Source organism: Hyaena hyaena, unplaced genomic scaffold (genome assembly GCF_003009895.1).
Source record: "Hyaena hyaena isolate Hyena2069 unplaced genomic scaffold, ASM300989v1 scaffold_204, whole genome shotgun sequence".
Taxonomy (NCBI): domain Eukaryota; kingdom Metazoa; phylum Chordata; class Mammalia; order Carnivora; family Hyaenidae; genus Hyaena; species Hyaena hyaena.
Window position 1 is genome coordinate 2,435,374 of NW_024080837.1, and position 20,808 is coordinate 2,456,181.

General features: G+C 41.5%; 1 protein-coding gene across 1 annotated transcript in view; it reads left to right on the forward strand.

Moving 5' to 3' along the window:
- The window catches only part of SLC18B1 (solute carrier family 18 member B1), a 28,787-nt gene extending 15,313 nt beyond the window's left edge, over positions 1-13,474 (forward strand). The window contains exons 7-14 of the mRNA XM_039242024.1: positions 673-809; positions 4,039-4,140; positions 5,893-5,984; positions 7,081-7,176; positions 10,183-10,257; positions 11,163-11,256; positions 11,352-11,401; positions 12,322-13,474. Coding sequence (XP_039097955.1) covers positions 673-809; positions 4,039-4,140; positions 5,893-5,984; positions 7,081-7,176; positions 10,183-10,257; positions 11,163-11,256; positions 11,352-11,401; positions 12,322-12,388 — 713 coding nt within the window. The 3' untranslated portion in view covers positions 12,389-13,474. The remainder of the gene's footprint in view (positions 1-672; positions 810-4,038; positions 4,141-5,892; positions 5,985-7,080; positions 7,177-10,182; positions 10,258-11,162; positions 11,257-11,351; positions 11,402-12,321) is intronic.
- The last annotated feature ends 7,334 nt before the right edge of the window (positions 13,475-20,808 follow it).

The window sequence follows — 20,808 nt, forward strand, 5'->3', positions numbered from 1 at the left end:
GAATAATTAGGGCCAGAGCCAGACCTTACAGAATGAATAGAATTTGAAAAACTAGCAGGAGGAAAAGAAAGGAGTCATAGCATGTGACTGGAGATTTGGAAACATCATTTCCTATTTCTGGGAACGGTAAAGAATCTGGGTTACTGCAAGGGGGATGCTAGAAGTGAGGTTTGTGCCCAGTTGACCTTGAATGCCCGTGTAGTTTATGCAGGATTCAGTAGCACCCTTCTCAATCTGGTGTTTTCTTTGCCATCAGAAAAAAAATCATCTTGTGTTCTTTGATGAACTCAGAGTCCTTCTCCACATGCATATGTTGTTCCTTGATAAAGCTTCTAGCTTTTTCCTTGCACCAAGTCTAACTTCACATATCTCTGTCCCTGTGGGAGGAGGCCTCACTCACTTCAAAGTTATAACCTGTAACCTAAGACCCCCTCTTCTTCTCACACTCTGATTCCAGTTGACTCTTTACAGATCTGAGAAATTGTTTTTAAGAAGGCTGAATGTGGCTTCTAGGTTTGAAACATTTATACACAAATGCAGACACTGTGCAATTTTAGGCAAACTCAGAGGTGCAGTTCTTTTGATTACCGGATAAAAGATGGCCTTACCAATTTTAACTTTCCAAAATAGGTTAAAATTTTAATTAGTCTCTTTTGAATTTTTTACCCACAGACTCTGATCCTGGGGAACACTCATTCTGGAAACTCATCACGTTACCCAAGGTTGCGCTTATAGCCTTCGTCATCAACTCCCTCAGCTCATGCTTTGGCTTCCTTGATCCTACTCTGTCCCTCTTTGTTCTGGAGAAGGTGAGTACTCTGCCTGTCAGTGGTCTTTGCACAGTAGAAGGTGGATACACTTGCTTGCTCTGGGCCCCTGCTCTGTAGAAAGACCTCCGAGTGGCTGTGAGAAGGAGACAGAATGAGAACTACAACCCAGCACAGGCCATGTGCTCTCACTCTGTGCCATCCCTTTCACCAGGGGTCTGATTCAGGGCAAGTGAAAGAAGCTTTTCACCAAGTGGCCCAAACATTGGTCTCCTTTTTAAGATCTTACTTGAGTTATCACACGTCCGGCTTGGGTATCATCCTCACTGCTGGACAAGGACACTTTTCCTCTACTTGTTTGAATTCCAGTGAGGCATTTGGGGTGCTCCGTAGCTCATGTAATGTTCTTCACTAACAGATCCCCTGTGGGTCCACTTACTTTTTAGGCTGTTACATATAATTGAATGACTATGGAATATATTAATCTGAGAGAAGAGTCTTTCTCTCTCCCTTTTTTTTATAGTGCTGGAAAATAAATGCTGAATGTAAGAGTGTGTTGTAGAGATTTGCTCTTAGATATCTTTTTTTTTTAATTTAGAGAGGAAGAGCATGAGTGAGGGAGAGGGGTGGAGGGAGAGAATCTGAAGCAGGTTCCATGCTCAGTGCAGAACCTGAAATGGGGCCAGTGCGGGTTTCGATCCCATGACCCTGGGATCATGACCTGAACTGAAGAGTCAGAGGTTTCACCGACTGAGCCACCCAGGCACCCCGCTCTTAGATATTTCTGAAAAAAAGGTTATCAGTAATGTGATAGAATACATTACCAACTCTGGTAGTTAATTATAGTGAAGGCTTAACGTATTTATAAAGGTAGAAATCTAATTGCAGGCCTTGCTGACTTTATGTGAGGTACTGGCATTAAAAAAGCACAGTTACCACAGTTACCACAACTCCTCAGCGTAACTTGGGATAGTTTTGTGTTGGTGAAATACCCCAAAAGGTAAACGTGGACACTGTCATTTTGGTGCCTTGCCTGAGATTTCGAAAATAATGTAATATCTTGCTTAAGCAGTGAGCATCCATGAGGTAACAAGAAACCCATTTTGTGTTTTTGAGGACACATTCCAATCACACCATCAACAGTGTAGCACCAGGAGTCCTTTTTTGTACCCTCTTAAGAATTTCTGCCTACTTAGCCAATGTCTGGTGAATCCAAGTTGCTCATGTCTATTTCATAAGAAATCATTACAAGTGTCATTTTCTAAATACACTCAGAAATACATCTTTGACTTTTCCTGTTTTTCTATAGACAGTTTTTATCCTACTGCCGTTCTTCTTACTTCTCACCAGTTGTTTGAATTGGCAGTTCACTGTCCACTATTGGCCCCCCAGCCTTTTAGGCCGGGAGCGCTCCACACTGTCTTGACCATTTATAAAATTGGGAGAAGACAAACGTCTGACTTTTTTCTTCCTCTTGGTATCTTTCTTTAAAGATAAGATTAGTCTTTCTTTATGGGGCGCCTGGGTGGCTTAGTTGGTTAAGCATCCGACTTTTGCTTAGGTCATGATCTCGCGGTTCGTGGGTTCGAGCCCCGCGTCGGGCTCTGTGCTGACTGCCAGCTCAGAGCCTGGAGCCCGTTTCAGTCTGTGACTCCCTCTCTCTCTGACCCTCCCCTGCTCACGCTGTCTCTCTCTCTCTCCTAGAAATAAATAAAACATTAAAAAAAAAAAAAAGATTAGTCTTTCTTTAAAGACTAATTTGTTATCAAATTGTTGAAACGTATATGGACTCCTACTATATAAATCTCACGTGCTTACTTAAGAAAATCAGTTAAGGAAATTAAGGAAATGAAAACAACTCCGTTAACCAAATCAAGGTGTTTGTATCATACTGTTTGTAACAGTGTCACAAAGTGATGTGGTAACTTACTGTTTTAAGAGCCTTTTGTAAAGTGTCATACAATGTAATTCTTTAAATTAGATCCCTTTAGATCTAATTAAATTAGATCTAATCTAATTAGATCTCTGTAACATCCCTTTGAAATGGATACAATAGATAATATCCTTCATGTTTTTCACACCAGTGTATTTCAGTCCCTGGACAGTAAACATCACCTAGTTGCCTATTAGTTGCCTATTAGAAATCAGATTGTCTGGCCCCATCTCATGCCTTTTGAATCAGAAATTCTAGGGCTGAAATCTAAGAACTTTTTTTTTTTTTTGGCCCCATCCCTTGAACCAAGGCATGTTAGCACTTGGATCCAACTAAGAAACTGTTTTAAAAGGTTCTCTGGGCAGTGCCTAGGTGTCTCAGTCAGTTAAGTAACTGACTTTTGATTTCTGTTCAGGGCATGATCTCAAGGTTCAAGCCCTGTGTCTGGCTCTGTGCTGTTTGGGATTCTCTGTCTCTCCCTTTCTCTCTGCCCTTCCCCTGCTCTCATGCCCTCTCTCTCTAAATAAATAAATAAATAAATAAACATTAAAAAAATTTCTCTGGGTCATCCTAATGCACACAAAGTTTATGCAGCACTGGTTTAAACATAAAAATACTATGATTCATAGACACAAAATTATATATATAGTATCAAATGCTGCAAAACAAGATATCTAGGACTTTGGACCTCTGGTTAGATTTTTTTCCCCTCATAGAGAAAAAGTAATCCATTTAAAAATGTACAACCAAAATTAGGAAGTATGGCTAAGTGTTAATAGTGGGCTCATGATGGATAACAAGAGCTGAAGAAGTGGGCAGAAGCGATTTATGTTTGGGGCACGTGGGTGGCTCCGTCAGTTAAGCATCCAGCTCTTGATTTCGGCTCAGGTCATGGTCTCAACGGTTTGTGAGTTCCAGCCCGGCATTGGTCCCTGCACTGATAGCACAGACCCTCCTTGGGATTCTCTCTCTCCCTCCCTCTCTCTGCCCTCCCCCAACTTGTTCATTCTCTCTCTCTCTTAAAATAAAGAAATCAACTATAAAAAATATTTTTGTGGGGCGCCTGGGTGGCTCAGTCGGGTAAGTGTCTGACTTCGGCTCAGGTCATGATCTCACGGTTCGTGGGTTCGAGCCCCGCGTCGGGCTCTGTGCTGACTGCCAGCTCAGAGCCTGGAGCCTCTTTCAGATTCTGTGTCTCCCTCTCTCTCTGACCCTCCCCTGCTCACGCTGTCTCTCTCTGTCCCAGAAAAAAATAAAACATAAAAAAATAAAAAAATATTTTTGTTTATTTAAAACATGACTTAAATACGTGACTCTAATAAAAAAATTCTTTTACAGTTTAATTTACCAGCTGGCTATGTGGGACTCGTATTCCTGGGTTTGGCACTATCTTACTCCATTTCGTCACCACTGTTTGGTTTACTGAGTGATAAAATACCAGTACGTATACTTAATCTACATTTGAGAAACACTTTTGTATATTTAGACGGGTGGGCTTTCTAGCCATTTGTCTGGAACTCTAGAGATCCATTGATTAGAATTGACATTCAATTTAAAAGAAAAATTTTAGCTTATTACTCTTTAATTGAGAAATAAAATTGTAAGATATTGAAAGTGTGCATCATGGTGATTCGAGATCCGAATACGTTGGGAAAGGATGTCCTCCATTGAGTTAATTAACACATCCATCACCTCTATATTATCTCTTTTTTTTTTAATTTTATTTGAGGGGGTGAGAACATTTACATTCTACTATATTCAGTTTTTGGAGTTGATGGAGGGGTCCCAGTGCCTTCCTATCTGCCGTCACTCTGAGAACATTTACTTTTAATTGCTGCTTCTGGCGAACATGGGGTCTGTGCTAACAAGACTATTGAAAACTATTGGATTAGACACTCGTAAGGAAGAAACTCACTCGATGCAAAACACATGGATCTGCCTTAATAATTAGGACAGGGGGGCGCCTGGGTGGCTCGTTCAGTGGAACGTCTGGCTCTCAATTTCAGCTCAGGTCACGATATCACAGATCGTGAGTTCGAGCCCCACAGAGCTCTGCACTGTTAGTGGGATTCTCTCTCTGCCCTCGCCCTGCTCATGCTCTCTCTCTCAAAAATAAATAAGCATTAAAAAAAATAAAATAATTACGGCAGAGTCCCAGAGGTAGTTAGGATATGGTCAGACTGAGAGGAGATAATTTAGTTTTTTTTCCGTGGGAATGAAAGATGTACATTGGTGATCCTGTAGCTGTCCTGAGAGAAATTCCCTTGTGTTCTCCTTTGCTTAGGTCTAAGCCATTCACTCCAGATGCCTGGCATACAGTACTCGTAAGTACTGTTAACCAAATCCCAAACTTCTGTGGCTTTAGTGCTTTTTACTTGTTTGCATTTCCCTCTTCATTAAACTTGCATAAATACTTATCAAGGCCTAAATTACATGGAGATTACTTCGTAATCCAGGTGACAAAAAGCAAGTGTCTTAAAGAGTGGGGCTTCTTTTAAGACGGTCTTCTATAACTGAGCAGATATTTTACCCCTAGAATTTTCAGCCTGCTTTCAAGTGGTTTTGAAGGAATAATTTTATTGGGTGCTTTTAAATAATGTGAAGTTTTCAGGAACCGTATCTACCAAGTGGTGCTTTATGATGTCTGCTTTTTATTTTTATTTTTTAATTTTTTAAAAATGTTCATTCATTTTTTTGAGAGAAAGAGACACCGTGCTAGTGAGAGAGGGGCAGAAAGAGAGACTGGGAGAGAGAGGGAGACAAAGAATCCAGAACGGGCACCAGACTCTGAGCTGTCAGCACAGAGCCCGACGTGAGGCTCAAACTCACCAACCGTGAGATCATGACCTAAACCAAAGTCAGATGCTTAACTGACTGAGCCATCCGGGTGCCCCAAGATGACTGCTTTTTAAATTGTTACTTTGGGGATAGTTCATCATGTGTAAAATCTATAATACACGCCCTTCCCGAGGAATCCTTGTCCTTAGAAATTCCCTATCTTGGGGTATATTGGCTTGCTTTTCGGTTTACCACTTACCTATTTTCTCTTTAAATGTAAAGTTTCATTTTCTGCACTTATTTGGATTTTTAAATGCCATGGTTGGTGTTCTTCAATGATTTTTGTGTATATGCTTTGATTATGGAGGGGCTTTCCCTCTCAGGGATTTTTTGGACTCTGCTTCTCTTTACCAGCATCTCAGGAAATGGTTTCTGGTTTGGGGAAACATAATCACAGCAGGATGCTACGTGCTCTTGGGACCTATCCCAATCATGCACATTCAAAGGTAATTTTTTTTCCTTCTTCTGTATTTTTGGCTGAATAGCATTAAGAATTATTTAAGAAACTTTGTGTGATGCTAGTATGGTTTTGTATTTCAAACCTAATTATTTAAATAATCACTTTGATTTAGGACTATATTGCACTGTTGGTTGGGCTGGCGGTGTTCTCCCTTATTTAGGAGCTAGCACTGGTACAAGCAAATAGAAGTGCATCACGTCTGTATCAAATGCAAAAAAATGCTTCTCCCTTTATGTTTCAATTGCACACTTGTTTGTACTTTGTTTTCAGAATAGCATTTGTTGCTGCCTCCCTTCGCTGATAGTTCTTAAAATGTGTTTTTGCTTTTTCTACTCCTCAATCCTTGAGGCTGGGATCAAATTGTTTTTTTGTTTCTTTGTTTCTTTATCATGTAGTACCTGCTCATTAGAGCCTAGTAAATGTACTTTATTTGCTAAAATACAGGGAGCTGAGAGCTTTTCAGCTGGTTCTGGGGGATAAAGCGTGACACAGAAAGAGCAAGGATCTCAGAGTCCTTCACATTTGGGTTTGCATTTTGCTTTGCCACTTACTAGATATGTGAACTTGGGCAAATCCTTTAGTTTCCAAGAGCCTCTGTTTTCTTATCTCCAAAAAGGAGCGGATAATGGTGCTTACTTGGCAGAATATTGCTGCAAGGATTCAATGCGGTAATGGATGTTAAGTAACTAGCACAGTGCAAGAAATGGAGCAAATTAGTTTCCTGTCTTTCTTTACCACTTCCCTTCTATACCATTTTTTTCTGCCAATTGAATTTCAAAGCCAAGTGATTGAAGGAGCGGCATTAACAAATACCCAATTTTGAAAAGATTTCATGTGGTGATAAGAGGGCACGTGACATGTGTGACCAAAGAAATTGGGGTATTGTGGTAAATTAATCCCCCAACCCCCTCAAAGTGGGAGGAGCTAGAGGTGCGGTCTTTGAATGAAGTGGGATCTGATGGGAATGAGGCCTGAAGCAAGCTCTTCTGGGATTCGGCCTGCCCTCCTTAACTTGAGCTCTGTGTCTTATCAACATGCTAACGTTGTTTTGTTTTGTTTCATTTTCCAAAACCCTTTTGCAGTCAGCTCTGGCTGCTGGTGCTGATACTAGTCTTGAATGGCATCTCTGCTGGAATGAGTATAATTCCAACGTTCCCGGAGATTCTCGCTTGCGCATAGTAAGTGACTTCTGTGCTTGAGGGGCTTTGTTGCAGATAGCAGTGAGCCTTGCCGGTGTTCTTGAATTTCTCAGTTTTGTAGGATGTTGGATTTTTTTTCCCCACAAGACCAAATCTTCATGATTTTAGGTCACACAATATTCTGGTACAAATACTATATGCATTAAAACTGCAATTTAAATGAAAATACAGTAAAACCTTGGTTTGTGACCATAATTCATTCCAGAAACATGCTTATAATCCAAAGTGCTTGTATATCAAAGCGAATTTCCCCTTACGAAATGATGGAAACTCAGATGATTCGTTTCACAACCCAAAAATATTCATATAAAAGTGATTACAATACTGTAATGTAATCCAAAATAATAAACTATAAAATATAAAGAAAAGTAAACAAATTAACCCGCACTTACCTTTGAAAACATTTGTGGCAAGTGTGAGAGAGACAAGAGAGAGGAGGGTTATTGTGTAGGACGACTTTCACTGTCACTAGGGTCTATCTATTGGCTCAATGGAATCTTTTTCTTTTTGTGCAGTGTTAACAAGGAACCTATCCAATGACACTTGCCTTTGCCTCTTTTTGAGGATTTTGAGGAAATGTGACATTGCATTGATGATCAGCACAATCCTATAGCGAGAGAGAGAGAGAACGCCATTCCTCGGTTGTGATCATGTGACATTCGGTGTCACATCCTATTATTCATCAAGTTAAAATTTGTTAGACATGTTTGATCATCTTGCAGAACACTCATAGAACAAGTCACTTGGAACTCAAGGTTTTACTGTATACAGTACTATTAATACAATGATAGATAAAATGAGTTGTGGATGGAGGCTTGACTTGGTTGATGCCAGGAACAGATATACTTCTGAAAAGCTAAAGCACAATGGAAAGACCTCAGTGCTTCCTTCTCATGGAGAAGGTCCATACAAGGGCATATAGTGACCAGGTACAAGGATTCTAGTCCCATTTCTGGAGGGGACAGGAGGGGGAAGGGGCAGTCCCCACACCACCAAGCAATTCTCCAAAACCAGCGAGGTGTCCTACAGTGCACCATCCAGCGATAACATCGGATCCCACAGGTGAAGGGCTCCATCCCACAGACTTCCCTCTGCTTCACCTGCTAGTTGCAAGTCCAGTTGTTACACGTGCTTCTGACCAACTGGCCTGTCAATCAGAGGTTACCTTGATGACCTCCTTAAAGTTCATCTAATTTACTAGAGTGACTCATAGAACTCAGGAATCCAGTGTACTCGTTAGATTTAATGATTTGTTACAAAAGAGATGAAAGGATATGAATCAACAGCCAGATGAAAAGACGTGTTGAGTAACCTGAACAAAAGAACTTTTACCCTCGTGGTTTTGGGGCCCCGGCACACTGGCATGTGGAAAGGTTCTGGTTTACCAACTCAGTATCCCTCTCACCCTGTCCTTTTGGGGTTTTTCTGGACACCTACAAATCCATGATTGAGTAATCACTCACCATTGGCCACTAATTCCATCTTCAGCCACCGGCCCCTCTTCAGAGGTGGGAGGGTTCTGGGTTTGGGAGTTCTAACCCCTCCAATCACACGGTTGTCTCTCTGGGTGACCAGCCCCTAAAATTCATCACATTAACATAAAAAAAGGTACTTGTGGGGCGCCTGGGTGGCTTAGTCGGTTAAGCGTCCGACTTCCACTTGGGTCATGTTCTCGCGGTTCGTGGGTTCGAGCCCCGCGTCGGGCTCTGTGCTGACTGCCAGCTCAGAGCCTGGAGCCTGTTTCGGAGTCTGTGTCTCCCTCTCTGACCCTCCCGTGCTCACGCTGTCTCTCTCTCTCCTAGAAATAAATAAAACATTAAAAAAAAAAAAAAAAGGTACTTGAAATTATTTGAGTGACTTAGGAAATTCCAAGGGTGTTAAGGGCTCTATGGTGGAAACAGGAGGAAGACCAAAGAGCCAGGCTTTTCTCACTTGGCCATCCGTGTTGTTTACGAGGCATGATGATGAAGAACTCCACATGAACCAGAGCTGGGAGATATCAGTGGGGTCGATCCAACATATTTCTGAGGACTAGGGAGTGGCCTCGGTGTTTTCTAAAAGTTGCCCATTATTCTTTTTGCATGTTTATCTCATTTTAAGACTTTTTTTTAAATTAGGGGGCACCTGAGTAGCTCAGTCAGTTTAGCGTCCGACTTTGGCTCTGGTCATGATCTCGCGAGTTCATGAGTTCAAGCCCTACATGGGCTTGCTGCTGTCAGCAGGGAGCCCAAATCTGGTCATCTGTCCCTCTCTTTTTACCCCTCCTATACTCACCCTCTCTTCTCAAAAATAAATAAATCATTAAAAAAAAAAGAATTTCTTTATTGTATATTTTTATGAGACTTCATGCAAGCGGGTCATGATTCTTAATATCCTATTTTAGATATGCAATAAGATTAATTTTAGAAAACCATGGAGTAAACATAACTGAAAATTCCTTCAAATTAGATTAGCTTTTATCTTAGAAACAAAGTGTTCTGTCTGATGGTTCTTCCGTAGTCAAGGTTCACCCATCCAGGACTCAAGAGATGGAAATGGGATAGGCACCACTCATTCTTTTTGTGTGTGTGTGTAAAGTTTGTTTTTATTTATTTTATTGTATTTATTTTTCAATAGTTTATTGTCAAGTTGGTTTCCATATAACACCCAGTGCTCATTCCAACTAGTGCCTTCCTTCATGCCCATGGTCTCTCTCTATTTTTTTTAACGTTTATTCATTTTGGGGAGACAGAGTGTGAGCCGGGGAGGGGCAAAGAGAGGGAGATGCAGAATCTGAAGCAAGCTCCAGGCTCTGAGATGTCAGCACAGAGCCCAACGTGGGGCTGAACTGTGAGATCATGACCTAAGCCAAAGTCAGCCACTTGGCCGAGCTACCCAGGTGCCCCCAGATTACTCCCAGTCTCTTTAGCTTATCCGGCACACACTGTTCTTGGCTTTCACACAAGTTTCCCTATTCATAACAGATCTACTCTTGTCTCTTTGCAGCGAAAATGGATTTGAAGAAGGATTAAGTACCTTAGGACTTGTGTCAGGTCTCTTCAGTGCCATGTGGTCAGTTGGGTGAGTAACCATTTCATTCACACCTGCAAGATGGAAAATACATACATTTGCAGAAAGACATTGACACTGAGAGGTCTGAAGAGTTGCCCAAAGGCACCTCATTCATTTGGGCAGAGCTGAGGTTCTAACCCACACCCTCTGACTCCAAGATCGGTGGTTATACCAACAGTTTAATACCTAATCAAAGTGGTCCCCATACATGTTGTCTTAAGTGATCTTTCAAAGTTCTTTTAACAGGAGCATGGCTCAGTACTCCTCATTCATTTGTTTTGTTTTTATTCTTTTCTAGTTCTGAGGAATAACTGTATGCTGGAATTGTAGACCATCCCCATAAATATGTACAGACTTAAGTTCTTTTAAATACAATTATTGAGAACGATAGAGGGAATAATATAAGGATTCTTTTGCGTGCATGTCACCTTTTTAAAATTTTTATGTAAGACACCAACTTTTTAGAAGCAGTTATAATTTTAGGATTGTTTAAAAAGATTTAAACGTCATTATTATCAGGTAGCATTGTTTTGTCACACCCAATGGTTCCCCACAAGAGTTGGTTTCTGTCTTTAGTACTTACAGTTCCAATTTACTTATTTTGTATCTTTTTTTTAATGTTCTGTTTATTTTTGAGAGACAGCGTGAGCAGGGGAGGGACAGGGAGGGAGACACAGAATCCAAAGACAGGCTCCAGGCTCTGAACTAGCTGTCAGCACAGAGCCTGACGCGGGGCTCAAACCCACAAACCGTGAGATCATGACCTGAGCTGAAGTAGGATGCTTAACCAACTGAGCCACCCAGGCGCCCCTTGCAGTTCCAATTTAATGAAGATCTACGATTGAGGGATCATGCAGCCTTTAGAAATATTTTTTTTTACACCATTTAATACGCTTTCTTCTTTTCGTTGTTAGTGCTTTTATAGGACCCACACTGGGTGGATTTCTGTATGAGAAAATTGGTTTTGAATGGGCAGCCGCTGTGCAAGGTCTTTGGGCTTTGACAAGTGTGAGTTGTCAGTCTTTTGTTTTCCTCTTCCTTACATTCGTGGAGAAGTGTGACTTAGAGCATTGTCATTAACCGTTTCTTTAATTATGTTGCAGGGATTAGTGATGGGCCTATTTTACCTGTGGGAGCACTCCCGGAGAAAAAGGTATGGTCAGTTCTTGAGCTAATTTTTTTCCCTTTAAAAGTCAGCCTTTTGGGGCACCTGGGTGGTTCAGTCAGTTAAGCATCCAACTTCAGCCCAGGTCATGATCTCGCAGTTTGTTGGGTTTGAGCCCTGAGCTGTCAGCACAGAGCCTGGAGCCTGCTTCAGAGTCTGTATCTCCCCTTCTCTCTGTCCCTCCCCTGCTCATGCTGTGTCTCTCTCTGTTTCTCAAAAATAAATATATGATAAAAAAAAAAAAAGTCTGCCTTTTAAACACCTGGGTGGCTCAGTTGGTTAAGCATCAGACTCTTGATTTTGGCTCAGGTCATGATCTCACAGTTGGGCTCGTGAGTTCCAGCCCCTTGTGGGCTTTGCACTGACTTGTGGAGCCTCTTTGGGATTCTCTCTCTCTCTCTCTCTCTCCCTCTCTCTCTCTCTCTCTGACCCTCCCCTGCTTGTGCACTCTCTGTCTCTCAAAATAAATAAGCATTAAAAAAAGAAAAGTTAACCCCGGGGAAGTGGAAAAGAAATAATCATTTTACACTCATCCTTCAGTCAGCAGATTTCTGAGCATTGTAAGCCTCATCGCTTGGTAGGTACATTTAGGGGGAAAGGTAGAGATGCAGGTACTGGGTTTTTTTAAGATGAGAAATATTTGAAATTTTTTTAAATGTTTTATTTATTTTTGAGAGAGAGAGAGAGACAGCGTAAGCAAGGGAGGGCAGAGAGAGAGGGAGACACAGAATCTGAAGCAGGCTTCCCGTTCTGAGCTAGCTATCAGCACAGAGCCCGACACGGGGCTCGAACCCACAAACCGGGAGATCATGGCCTGAGCCGATGTCGGACGCTTAACCGACTGAGCCACCCAGGTGCCTTTTAAGATGAGAAATGTTAAGGTTCTCCTCTTTTTCTCTTCAATGCAGATCTAAACTCCAGAATATCCTCAGCACAGAAGAAGAACGAAGTGCTCTCTTACCCGATGAAATCTAACCTTAAGAATCCAGGATGGATACCCATGGGGAGACCGATGCTCCTGGCCTTGAACATCAAAGTTGAAAGGGCTTTCTTACTATCACACATCACACTCTACAGACCCTACACCAGCATCCTGAAAGTTGCAACATACTTTTGGATAATCCTGTGTTGGGCTTTCCTGAAAAGCTGGCCATATGTGAAACATTAAGTATGAGAAGAGCAGCTGAGAATCAGCAAAAGTGTGTTTTTAGGTGATCAAATTTGTCCTTGAAGACATTACTGACTCCAGGTCTCCTGTTTCCTCTGTTTACTTTTTATTCTAAATGCACTAATTCTGTGAATGTACCTTTTCTTTATTAACAGGGAAATAAATGAATTAATTTGATATGCCTGAAAGTAATATAAAGATTACTCAAAATGTATAGAATAGAATAGTTACTGTGAAATCAATTTTTTAAAAGACATGCTTTCTCTGGGGATAAAATTTTTGTTCTTTCCAAAAGGCAGAATTCCTGCCAACCATGCAAAAGTTGTATTCCCAGGCCCTAGCTCTTCTAGAAGTTTTATTTGTGTGAAAGTTACAAGAATACTGTACTTTAGATTTTCACTTTTGTAATGTACTTTGAATTATGATCTGGATTTATAAACAATACTTAGTATAACATTACTCATTTCCCTGAATGTCCCTATTTCAGTTCTACCACCTGTTTGTTTGTTTTTTTAAACCTACTTCTGGTAGATGTGTCCCATTCCTAAAGCAAGTAAGCCCAGAGGATTGCTTATTATATTTTAGGGAAGGGGTTTGTCTGACTTCATGTAAAATTCGTGCTGTTACTTTAACTGGATGAATCCCTACTGTGTAATTTTCATACCTCCTGATGTGTTTCCATGGTGTAGTAGCCATGTTTACCCCCCCCTTTTTTTAACAGAAGAAATATATTAACTCAAATATATTTATTGAATGACTTCTCTAAACTGACAGTCTGCAATGTGCTAGGACTTTAACCTAGTGTTTAACTGTGATCAAAATAAACACAGTCTCTGCTTTTTGGAACTTCTATTCCAGTGGAATGGACAAACTATAAATAAATACTGGAATCTTCCATTATCTTACAAAGTTGCTATTAAGGGGAAAACATGGTGATAGGAAAGAGAAAGTGGCAGGAGTAATTAGGTGTGGGGTCCTAATTTAGATACAGCCACTCCTTGAAGGCCAGAGAGGTTTGAACTGAGACCTGAAGGCTGAGAGTGAGGCAGTCATCCCGAGGGAGAGCCTTCCCTTAGGCCGCGCAAAAGGGCTTGACATGGTCAAGAAGACACTGGCCCACGTGGCTGAAATCTAGTAAACAGAGGAGGTTGGGGAGGTGGGAAGGAGCCAGCTTCTCAACAGGGGATGCCAGAATTGATTCATGTTTCAGGAGGGTCCTTGTCTCTAGGTGTGCATGTGAGCAGGGATACAGATTAGCAGGGATGGAGGGAGATCTATGGGAGCTTCCAGAGACAGACATTAGTAGTTTGGACCACGGGGGTGGAGGGTAAAAGATGTGTTTGGGAGTTGAGACAACAGGCCCTGCTCATGTAGAGGGAGAGGAGAGAGGAATTTAGGGCTGACTCAAGGTTTTGGCTTGAGAATGTGGGTGGATGATGGGGAAAAGTGAGATGGGGAAGAACAGGAGCAAATAAGATCCTGAAGGGGAAAAACAACCCATGATGGGATGCTCTTTACCACCACCAGAGCGAAGAAAATTAAAAGGATGATGGAGATGGAGGTGACAGAGAGCAATCACGTTTTGGAGAACTGGCTTTAATTGCCAAAGTTGAACCTTCACAAATCCCATGAACTCTTCATTGCCCTCCTCCCGCGAAGTCCCTGCGTTGTGAGCACCCCAGAGGGTGATCCAGTGCATGCCAGAAGGAGTGGCCTGTTACCCTGCACCCCACTTCCCAGAGTGGAACCAGGATGGAGTGTGCCCCTGACCCACTGCACTCGAGTTTCTGCCCAGGGGCCGAGTTAGCCGGTGGACACCTGCAGTTCCCTACGCTGCCGCACGGGGCCGCTATTAAACCACAGTGGCGGTCGATCCTGCGGCTCCCAGCTGGGGCGTGGCGACCGGGCTCGCGGGGCTCGCCGGCCACGGAGCAGAGCTCTGGACCATCAGCGCTTTGACTGTTGGAGTTCAAGGTCAACGCAAAAATTCCAAACACGTGCTTTCAATACACTCCGCCGTCTACCTGTGTATTTACAGACACTTTATACAAAACCAACTTTGCCACTTCCTCATTTTATGATCTTGCAGGTACTAGAATAGATGACAAAAAAGTTAAATATAGGGGCGCCTGGATGGCTCAGTCAGTTGGGCGGCTGACTTTGGCTCCAGTCATGATCTCACGGTTCGTGGGTTCGAGTTCCGCGTTGGGCTCTGTGCTGACAGCTCAGAGCCTGGAGCCTGCTTCGGATTCTGTGTGTCTCTCTCTCTCTCTGACCCTCCCCTGTTCTCTCTCTCTCTCTCTCTCTCTCTGAAATAAATAAAACATTAAAAAAAGAGTCTTTAAAAAAAAGTTAAATATAGGAGAACAGAGAGGAACTTTGATCAAAAGGTAGGTCAGAACTATCAGGGAAATCACTGTATGTGTGTTTATATTTTTATATATCTGTATTCCTCTAAATCTAAGAAAGGTGCCCAGCTTGAAAGAAGCCTTTTTTTTTAATGAGACTGAATGTAGAATAATAAATAAATATAAATATAAAATTTTTATATATTTTTAATAATATATAATATAAATAATAAAATATACAATAAATATTTTTAAATGAGACGGAATGTAGAATAATGAATATATATAATTTTTTATTTTTTTATAATATAAATAATAAAATACATTATCCAAAAGGAAAATAAAATTTAAAAGGCAAAAAAAAATTCACAAATCATTTCTCTGAAACTTTTTTCCCCTTGATAATTGCTGGCTCACCTGCAGTTGAAATAATACAGAAACCATATTTACTCTATACCCAGGCTCCCCAAGTGGTAACATCTTGCAGTAGGACAGCATAATGTTAAAACCAAGATAGAGTCCAGATACAGAACAGCCCCCTCCTTTATGTAGTCCTTTCACAGGCATGCCCGCTTCCCTTTCAACCTCACTCCCTCCTTAATCCCAGGCAAGCACTAATATGGCCCCCAGTTCTATAATCTTATCATTTCAAGAACGTTGTGTAAATGGAATCTTATAGTATGTCACTTTTGGGAATTGTTTTTTCTCATTCAGCCAAATGCTCTTTAGATCATGTACATATCAGTAGTTAATTTCTGTATATTAATGAGTAGCAATCCATGGTAGGAAATATACAGTATGTTTATTCATCCACTTAAGGACATCTGGATTATTTCCATTTTATGGTTATAAGCACAAAGTTGCTATGAACATTCATGTACAGGGTTCTTTTTTGTGAACAGAAATCTTTACTTCTCTGGGATAAATGCCCAGGTACACAACTGCTAGATTGCATGACCCTTAATTTTTGCCCCAAATAACCCATTTATTTTACATAGGAAATTTTATTTACACAATAAATGTTAAATATAATATCTTAATGTAATATCCTCTTTACTTGTTTATTAATTTATTGAGATTTAATATGTTAAATATACCCTCTCAAATCTAGGTGGCGAAAGAGGTGAATAATAATATACTACATAGCTAACTAATTTTCATTAAATACAGTTAATAATTGAAAAATAAAGAAGCAGGTATCTCTATTTATATACAATCATATCAAAAGGGAATGATCCAAAAAAACTACTATGACAAGAACCTTTCTTTTGGTATCACTGTCACATGTCCTCAGTTTATGAGAGAAACCCACAGCAGAGTAAGGCTCAGAAACAACATAGTTAGACTGAAAAAAAATTTTTTCCAAGGTATGAAAAGAAACTAAAGTCTGCTTATTTAGTCTTCATTAGGAAAACTTGCAACTTTTTAATATTTGCACTAGTTTCTTTCAGAAAATTCACAGCTTCACTTCTAATCCCAGCTTATTTATGGTTGGAGTTATAGGGAATGATCTAGGAAAGCAAGGTAATAACTTGTGATTTATAGTTTAGTGTAATTTCATCATCAGTAGTAAAAGAACTCAAAGTGTATTTCTTGTTGACATTGGTTCAACAATAGCGTGACAAATACAGAAAAAAAATCGTTTTTAAGCTTTTGTCATTCAAGATAAATTTAAATACCAAACTAGTTGCCACGTTATTATATATTTCAAAAGTGACAGATATAAGATCAGTTGTTGGATGAATTCAGATAGAGCTTTCTTTTTTCTTTTAAGAGAATTAAAACCAGTGTAGATAAATATTTCACGTAAACATAATACTAATACCTTTCCTTTGTACACTTGCAGAACTTTGAGCTATATTCATTTTCTCTATTGTTTTCTGTTCTATCATTATTACTGTTTGGCTTTTGCCTCTTCTATTTGTGTGATAAAAATCAGAGTCACTCGGTTGTTGCTGAGTCCATTCGTAAGAGATCCAGTCTCTGGATCCAGAATATGGTGGTGAGGGAACATGCATGTCTGTTAGGAAGCAACCTGGTCATCTCATGGTAAGGTAGCTGCCACATTGGATTACATGCATGCCACTGCACATTTTTTAAAGAAAACATATTCTTATGGTAAAGCAGCATTATGAATTGGAAAAAAAAAACTGCTTGGAACAGTAAAATCTGCCAACAACTTCATTCCTGTAGCTAGTGAATTTATCTTCACACAGCTTTCAAGGTTATGGTTAGTTGATTCAGAAGAACAAAAACTCCCAAACAGATATTGCACATTAATTGATCACCCATGTAGATGAATTCCATGCAGCAGACCTATGATATAAGATTGGGATTCTGGATGTTCAAAGCAGACAAGAACAAAACTGCAGCTTTTCTTCTCTGTCTTAGCACATAGTCACTTTAGTTACTGGTGTGGCCCATAAGAAACTGAAGAAACATCTCCTATAGAGTTTTTAAGTTGGAGTCTCTAAATTCTCCACACTGTCCTGTCTTCTTTTCCAGAGCAGGGAAACAAGAGGAGGGAGGAGGCACAGTGACCCTGCCCCACCTCCCTGACTTAACTGTCACCCCAGAGGGGCCAGGCAGTGGATAGTTTTTTAAGAAACTGCCAAGCTGTTTTCTAGAGTGGCTGGGCCATTTTCCATCCCTCACAGTAACGCATGAGTAATCCAGTTTGTTGGTAAGCTTTTTTTTTTTTTGTCTGTGTGTGAGGGTTAAACAAATAAATTGATGCAAGAAATAAGGATAGAGGGTCATTGATCAGAGGGAGAATCTATGGTAGTGTGAGAAGGAAAGCCATCAAGATTATCTAGTACAAGTGGACTTGAGTAATTCCAGGAGAAACCATTCTGATCAAGTTGACATAGAAGAGATGGAACAAGAAGGACTTTATGGAAAGAGGCAGAACAACAAGAAAATAGAAAATGTGGATTAATGTTCTTTTAATTAGTTAGTAGTCAGGAACAGGTGGCCCACTGACCAGCAGGAGTTAAGGATTAGGTCAAAGATGCACTGGGCCTTGGCCTCATAATGAAGCCTCTGTCTTGTAGACATGAGGCAGTAATAATAACAGCAAAAATCACTGAGTCCATCACTATTTAGCAGATGAAGAAAACTGTGGCACATACCTTCCTCACAGTCACACAGCTAGAAAGTGATTCAAACCCAGGCCTCTGGCTTCCTTAACCATTACTCAATACCATCATGACTCATCAGGGAAAAAACCTTCATGTCACCTAAGTTAACAGTATTTAGATACGGGACCATACAGAATGTAGTTATCTCCACCCCGAGGAAAGTTCTAGAGTAGATCTGTGTTACAATAGAAGAATAATGTGCCAAAAAGAAAGAATATGACGTGAATTTAAGAGTCAATGTAGACCCAGAGATAGAAAATTCCCAGTGTCTATCTGGGAAGTCCCTCTGTTACTTCTCCTGGCCATTTGGCCTTCGTTCAGTAGAAGTCATGCAATCCCATGGTGCCAGTGTAAACCTGGCTTGAAAGAAAACCCCAGAATCAGAGTTGCCAGGCTAGGATAAAACAAAGACTCCCTTTCCTGGTCCCTGACTAAGAGGGTGGAATCCTCTGGAAAGTAAAACAAATCTGAAAGGGGTGATCAGAAGAGCCACGGGCTTTGGAAAATAACAAGCAGATGGGATCCAGGAGAATGGAGGGCTTCACTTCGACAGAACCTGTAAGTAGTTATCTTAGGTCTCAGACACGCTTCTCTATGTCTTTGCTCACTGAAAATAAACAAGGCGAATTATGATAAATTATTGTGGTGCCTTCATATTGCTCAACAAAGCGATAAATGTACCGCAGCCTGACACTATTCTCTCTGCATCTATCTTTTCCCCGTGTAAGTTTCTGAGATTCCAGTTTCATATTTGTATCATATCCTTTCTTTAAACATTTTTTTTAACATTTTATTTTTTGAGAGGCAGAGAGAGAGCGTGAGCGGGGAAGGGGCAGAGAGAGAGGGAGACACAGAAACCAAAGCAGATGCCAGGTTCTGAGCTGTCAGCACAGAGCTCGGTGCAGGGGCTCAAACCCATGAACAGAGATGGAAATTGCGGCCAGAGGCAAAGTCGGGCGCTCAACCTGCTGCAGGATTCCCGCATAGAGAGTCATGACACCAAGGCTTTTCTTTCCAGGAAGCAACTTTATTTGTGCCAGCACTGCTCAGATGGGTTCGTACCCACAGCGGCCCACATCAGATGGCATAGTTTTTTAATGCATTTTCTATTTCTTTGTCTCCCATCTATGGTAACACACATAAACATGCAGTCTGATTCAGTTGTCTCAGTTTACAAGGCCGTGGGGAAGGTAGGCACCTACGTGCATATTTAGGTGACCTTGGAGTCTTCTCTTTTTCTCTCTCCTTAGGGAGGAGTCCCTACCACAAACCGACTGAGCCACCCAGGCACCTCATGTATCATACCCTTTCAAGTGTATGTTTCTTCAACTGCCTCATCAATTAAACAAATGACTTCCATCCATTTCCTTTGGATTTGTTTTAGCTTCGGCTGTCACCCTGACTTTGAATCCAGCCCTGTCAGCCAGTTCAGGCTGCTGTAACAGAATACGGTAGACTGGACGGCTTATAAGCAACAGAAATGCATTTCTCACGGTTCTGGAGACTGGGAAGTCCAAGGACAAGAGCCCCGCAGATTTCAGGTCTGGTGAGGACCTGCTTCCTGGCTGCCAACTTCTCACTGTGTCCTCAGGAGGCAGAAAGAGCAAGGGAGCTCTCTGGGGTCTCTTTTATAAGAGCAGGCCTCCCGTTGGTGAGGACTTCACCCTCGTGACTTAATCACCTCCACCTCCTAATACCATCATGTTGGGGATCAGTGTTCAACATATGAATTTGGTAGGTGGGGTGGGGGGGAGGGGAGGACACACAGACATTCAGTCTATAGCACCAACCAAGAGTGTTTACAGGTTTCCGTCCGTGAACGCAAGGAACTTTTGGCTGACTTGGATCAGGACAGAAGTTAGCAATCTGCAAGTGAAATCAACAAGGGAGCTCCTTACTGTTCTTCTTCTGAGGAAGTGGGGGCCCTGGGCATGGGAGCGCGCTACCGTTCTCTGCGGCTCAGCATCCTCCTCCCACCCCCTCCTAAATTTCTGAGAACAGAAAGGAGCAGGGCAGGCTGAACCACGTGAACTTGCTGTTGTTTGAGGCCAAAAACAGCTAGTGGCACCTTCCTGTGGTTTAGTTCTGTTCAACCAGTAGGGCATGCGGAGCCCCAGGCTATCTTGTGTCATTATGGTCTCAGATCCTGTCTTGGCTTCAGTTGCATCAACATTCTGAAGAGGTGAACACCCACACGAGGCCAGGCCAGGCCCGAGGAGCACTGGTTAAAGTTCAACTACCTCTCCTCAAGTTCAGGCCTGTTCTGCTCAAAAGGAAATGTCAAAAGAGACATTTCCTTTCACACAGGCAGATTCAAACTGTCTTTCACAGGACGCATGCTAAGAATCCAGGGGGTGGGGGTGGGGGGCACAGGACAGAAACGTCCTTTATTGCCATGTTCCTTTTTTAGGGTAGAGTACCATCTTCATCTTCTTTTTCAGTATATAGTATCAAGAGAAAATAGTTTTAAAAGAAGGGTCTGATTTTTCTGTTTTTCTTGCTTCCTATATTGGTGTGTCATCCTTGCTGCCTATGAGGAGATGCTGTCCATAATAGGACAGGCTCTTTTCAACACTTTATTTCTTAACTCACTCGTTATCATCTCATATCTGGAAGAGAGGCCAGACCAGGAAGTCCTGAGGCCCGTGTCAGAGCCTGGAGCTGCTCCTGGCCTTCCTGTGGCTGGGTTCCTCGGCGCCTTTGCTGTGCTTGGCACGGATATGCAGCTGGCTTGGCACG